The sequence below is a fragment of the Cryptomeria japonica genome, chromosome 9, assembly GCF_030272615.1.
Source record: "Cryptomeria japonica chromosome 9, Sugi_1.0, whole genome shotgun sequence".
Classification (NCBI taxonomy): domain Eukaryota; kingdom Viridiplantae; phylum Streptophyta; class Pinopsida; order Cupressales; family Cupressaceae; genus Cryptomeria; species Cryptomeria japonica.
In genome coordinates this window covers 716,826,773-716,832,576 of record NC_081413.1, presented here as the reverse complement: position 1 = coordinate 716,832,576, position 5,804 = coordinate 716,826,773, and the positions used below count along the sequence as shown (strand labels likewise).

Sequence of the window (5,804 nt, the reverse complement as noted above, 5' to 3'; positions counted from 1 at the left end):
ATTCAGTTACACAAATGGTGGGTGATGATGATAGTCGTGACATGGTACACAATTAACATGAGAATTTATAAGATGGTCTTAGTCTTCCCTCATAGTGAATCCCATCGTCATAGTTGCTAGTGTTGTCACTAGAATGTGCACCCTTGTTTAACACATTCCAACCATTCAATCAAATATGGGATGAGCTCTTAGAGTGTGGTCTTTGAAGATAGAATTAAACCTTCAAAGAAGGTCGGTTCCTTTTGGGACTATCACCTAAAACTATTTCTTTATTAGGAAAATGGAAAAGGAAAGCTTGAATAAAACCTATGACTACCAAGTGATGCATCAATGTGATTTCAAGACCTATACTATTGTTGTTTGAATATAAATATAATAAATGATCCAACTATAGAATAACACAACTCAAAGTCATTGCATACTCATGCATGAATGTTTCATAGGAAGGTGAAAATACTCTCAACTCAAGAAGGGAAATGAAACTTTCACTGCTAGTTATTGTTTGTACCAATCACATAATCATATAACCTACAAATAAAGTATGCCTTATCCTTCCTAAAGATGCTAAAATGGACAAATGAAAAAGGAAACACATATAATTTCACAAAAACACTTATCAATCTATGCTTTCTACACAATAAAATTGGTTTTGAGAAGGCAAAAAACCAAATTCTTCTCAAAACCAATTTTATTGAAAACATGTTCATTAAAATTATATACAAGCATGAAAGTTGAGATTCATTATATAATTAGGTCAAAAAGAGCCCTATTTAAAGCTACAAGAGTGGATTGATCAACAAGCAACAACTGGAAAAATAACCTAAAAGTTGCTTTTATAGAATACAATAGCTGATTACATTAAATGAACGTGTGCAAAGAAAAGGAGTACATTTCATTACATTGCTAGTTGGGTCAATCTTCTTGAAAGTCCAAGTTGTTTGTTGCTATTTTTAGGGCTCTAAAAGTGCTCCAAAGTGACATCTTCATGAAGAAAAGTCTTCAACATTGGTCCCCCTATTGATGAAGTACCTCTATTTTCTCCTAGATGTTTTCTTTTTCCTCAATTGATGTAAAAAATATCCCCTAAATCCTCTCAACCAACTAAAAAAGTCACCTCGATTCCCTCCTTGATTGTTGCAACCTTCTTCCATGGTAATAGGGAATGTGCTATATACTTTAATTTGAGTTGAAAAGGTCTCGAGTTAGATGAAAATCAAAATGACCAAAAAAGTCCTTCAAAATTACTTCAATGTGAGTTATTAAAGCTCCAAACTACTGTTCACATGTGTACATATCCATAGAATACCTTTGCACATGTTAGGAATGACTCATAGGAGGCATAAAAACTATCATGAACCCTAAAGTTTCTAACTATATTTATGATTATTTCATGATTGTGCATGACTACTTCTTCGTATGAATTTCTCAAACAACATCCTATCTTGATCACATCTTTCTTTTCCTTGTCATTGGCCTATCATATTGTCCTTTCGATTGTGTTTTCTTTGTACCTTATCAAAAGAGTGTTATTACTAGATCCTATGTTCATAATAATAATTTTGTTTACCTAGTTTCAATATCATATAAATTTTAAGGCTATTGTCAAAGTTCATGCTTCCTACTCTCTTTCCTTGCAACCTTTTCAATCAAACCTCCGACTATTCAAATTATTCATAAGATTGACTTTTGCATTTTTTAGGCCTTTATCTTAGTATGATTTGTTATTGTGAATACCTTTTTATTGTCCCTATTTTGTGATAGTCGTCTCATCATATACTTTGTTGATGATTGTCCTCTTAACCTCTTGGCTTTGTCATGAAAATTAGTGAATCCAAATTACTATCTCTGCCACTATGCTAAGTATTGCTCTCTAAATATGACTATATTTTTTAATGATTTTGTCATATACCCAATATTCATTTTCAAATTTCCTTTTCAATCTGTCATGATAGGCATGCCATGACAATACATACATAACTTATTTGGAACAATAGTTCAACCATTATACCATTATAATTGGATTAACACAAGATTCACAAAAGAGTTGAATGTTTGAAGTTTGTGCTAAGAGATGTTATATCTCTCTAGTTTCATATTTGTTTGAAAGAACCTGAAATAAATTAAATATTTTATGATTTGCATGCAAATAATATTTAAGTTTGGATTCTAGTGGGTAGGAGCACTTCATCCTAGGGTATTACTCACCCTAGTTGTCTAGTTTAAGGAGAAGTAACAACACTTGGGTTGGGTTTTGGGGTCTTTAGAATCTAGTCACCCCATATTGATAGCATTTAATACCTTGGTTGAAGTGAGCCACTATAACTTTGAGCAAGTTTAAAACACTTTCCTTGGTTGTTATAGTGGTTTTTGGTTTTTTGTGAGAAGCAATAGTACCATATAGTGACTATTCAAACTGTGAAAGGAATCCAAGGATATTTGTTGATATATGCCAATATTATGCAACAAAGAAGGGCACTTGAGTTAGTGTAATTCAAGTGTTACCCTTGTTATCTACAACATATACATCAACGATCTTATCAATTGACAAAGGTTAGAAATTACTTCATTTCAAGTTCAGAATATGTTTATCTTAGTTTTTCCAAGTTGTATTGTAATCTAAATTCGAGTTCAATAATTAATACCCTAGTTTTCATATCTAAATTTGAGTCAAAGAATATTGTTGTCTATTGTCAAACCTTGTCAATATATTCCTTGTAAATTGGGTATTTATACAAGTAGTGTTGAAATACACACAAAGCATAGTTGAGCACCAATTGTATGATAAAATTATTATTGACATCATTTGCAAGTTTGTTAATTTTTTGGGGTAAGTTATTTAATTAAAAACTTGTAAAGAAGGGCAAAGAAGCTATAATAGGGTATACATGCATTTTTTTAATAGATTAATAATTGCAAAGGGGCAACACCCTTGTATTAATCAAAACTTGAAAAATACATAACTGGTTCAGAAAGAGCAGTAGGGGGAAATAACCAATAAGAAAACCCCCTACCATTGCTCCAACAGTAAATTCAAAAAAGCGAGCCACACTGGTCAAGATGCTAAAAAGCTAGGAGAAAATGACCAAAGGAGAAAAATGTCGGTTGAACCAAAGGCCTAAACAATGTATGAAATTGAACAAGGATATCATGATTCTTCTGTATTTGAGTCTGGGTGCTCAGTACTAGGAGCAGGAGTAGCAACTGAATCCAAAATTATCGAGCAATCATTCCCGCAAGTTACATGGGCCAATGATTCCGCTTTCTCCCAGGGGTGACGATCATCATCTGGAATCCACTCTTCTCTATTGCCAAGCTCCCAAGAATTGCCTTCAACTATGTCATCATTGGCTGTAATACCAAGGTCTTCTCTACCCGAAAGCCCTTCCTCCTAGATATAGGTGCTTCTCTAGGCAGCCATGAAGCTGGGCAGTATACCAACAATCTTGCAAAGGAACTCAATATTTCTGGTAATAATAGGCCAGGAGGCTTCCAAGGCATTGAATTCAAGAGAGCTTACGATCACCATTTTCCATACCTCAGCACCATTTCCCAAACACATATAATAATTTTGGGGAAAGGGCAATCTAAGATTGCCATCAAACTTATCCAATACTACATCAATTTCCCCAAGAAAGCGATGCTCAAACACCATTTGGGTGAGAAGCTTCACCCTTTACTTGCTAGTCCCCATATAGAGCAACATGGCTAGGAAGAAAGTCGAGATGTCTGCATTAGCTCTGTATCTATGGTATGCATTAAGGAATTCCTCCCCCAAAATTCTTTTAACACAGTGCAAAATCAAAGGGTGATTCAAGGAGAGAACCAATTGAAAGTGCTTATCAGAGATTTTGCCTAGGAATGCCATCTGACAGCATGTTGCCTCCAACAAAATTGGTGTTTCCATTGTAAGTAGAAGAGTAAGAAATGGGAAGAGTTTGATATGTTAAAAATAGGCAGGTCATCCTTTATTTATCTCACCAGCTCATAAAGGTTGAGGAGCTCGAGGGATTAGCTAAGCGAGCCAAATTCCTTCGCACAAGCAAGGTAAATCTTAAGCATGCCACCTTAAACGCAATTGATCACCTCTTTGATGTCAGTTGCCGTCTGACTTTACCATATCTAAAATTAATGATGCAAATTAGATACCTTCTGACAACATCTAAACCAGAGCTTGAGTTAATGACCTTGGTGGGATCATACTACCGAAAACATAAATATACCGGTTGGGGATAGTCAAGAGGCCAGTAAGAATACATCTCCTGGTAAGAACTACCGATAGGTAGGGGCCAATACGATCGAGGGCACAAACATCCCTTCTTAGAACAAGATCAAATGTAACACTTTAGCCATAATAATCACCATAATCAAAATGTAGATGTGCCTCCATCTGAACTGGGTGTCTGGAGAGAGAATTGAATGTAACCACTTATCAAAAAATTTCTAGACAATCATTTTGGTAGCATCAACAAAGGTACTGGAGTAACTCCGAAGAGATCCTAAATTGGAGCATACAAATTACCGATTGGAGGGAAAGGTGCAAGAGGCCTATGTAAATAATGACAACGCCAACCGGTAAAGACCGGGTAGCCGGGACTGATACCCCTACCGGTAGGAGCCAAAAAAACCACCATCAAAGGGAGACCCGTACCCAGGTAAGGGTACATCCCCCAGTTTGTACTCCTAACTGGTAGCGACCAAACTTAGGGGAATCAAAGCTGTTCATTCCTCTGCCAAAATAAATGTAACATTAAACCATAATAATTGCTATTATCAAGATTTACCTATGCCTGAGCTGAATGCTCGGATCAAGACCACTGTCTGCAATTGCCATCTTAGATAGTCTGTTTGCATCCACATTGCCTTCTCTATAGATATGGCTGATCCAAAAATCTTCAAAGGTAAGAAAACCCACCATAGGTTGAAGCCATAGGTTGAGACGCCAACTGGGGGTATGGTTATTATGGACAACATTGATAACATTTAATGAATCACCCTCCAAATGGATTCTTTTTATCCCCAACTCAGCCCTCAATTGCAAACCTCTTAATTCCGCTCGAAATTCAGCCTCATTGTTAGTGGCCAGACCGTTGTCTTCAGAATTTTCCTTAATATAGGTGCCTTCAGAATATCTAATACAACATCCAATACCACTACACCTCAGATTCCCTGCAAAGGCACCATCGAAGTTAATCTTATGCCACCCTGGTTTTGGGGCTTCCCACTTAACATTCAATCTTGGATTAACCGATATCTTAGGATTACCATTACCGAAAAGCGAGGGGATGGTCAAATTTGGGAATGCAAGCTTTAACTTCCAACCCAAGTTAGTGTATAGATTCTTTTTCAGTGATTTGGACTTGGTCGCTTCATTCAGGAGCTCAACCAGGTGGTTCTCAATTTTCCCATAGAGGGCTAACTGGCCCATCTCTTTATCCTAGAAAATTCTTCGATTCCTTTATTTCCAAATTCCCCAAATCATCAGTGAGGGAAGGATAACAAATAAGTCCCTAAATAATGCCTTGCATTTTGATTTAGGCCATAGTAGAAACCAATCATCCAACCCTTTTGGAAAAGGGCATACTGGATTTAACTTACCCATAAAATGCCACCAACAGTTGCTGGAGAAATTGCAGTGTAACAAAAAGTGATCAATTATTTCCTCTTGATTATGACATAATACACATCTACTAGGCCCATTAATACCTAATTTAAGGAGTCTTTCATTGTTTAAGATTTTCCTCTGAAAATCCATCCAAGAAAATGAACCTACTTTAGGAAGAAGATGTTTGTGCCAGAACAACCTA

The 5,804-nt window shown here is 36.1% G+C and overlaps 1 protein-coding gene across 1 annotated transcript; it reads right to left on the bottom strand.

Moving 5' to 3' along the window:
* Positions 1-4,777: 4,777 nt before the first annotated feature.
* On the bottom strand, positions 4,778-5,425 carry LOC131858609 (uncharacterized). The gene has a single exon (XM_059211906.1). The coding sequence runs from the start codon at positions 5,423-5,425 to the stop codon at positions 4,778-4,780; it is 648 nt and encodes a 215-aa protein (XP_059067889.1).
* Between the last annotated feature and the right edge of the window lie 379 nt (positions 5,426-5,804).

Coding starts and splice junctions, on each gene's coding strand:
- LOC131858609 (XM_059211906.1), bottom strand. CDS start 5,425: ATGGGCCAGTTAGCCCTCTATGGGAAAATTGAGAACCACCTGGTTGAG.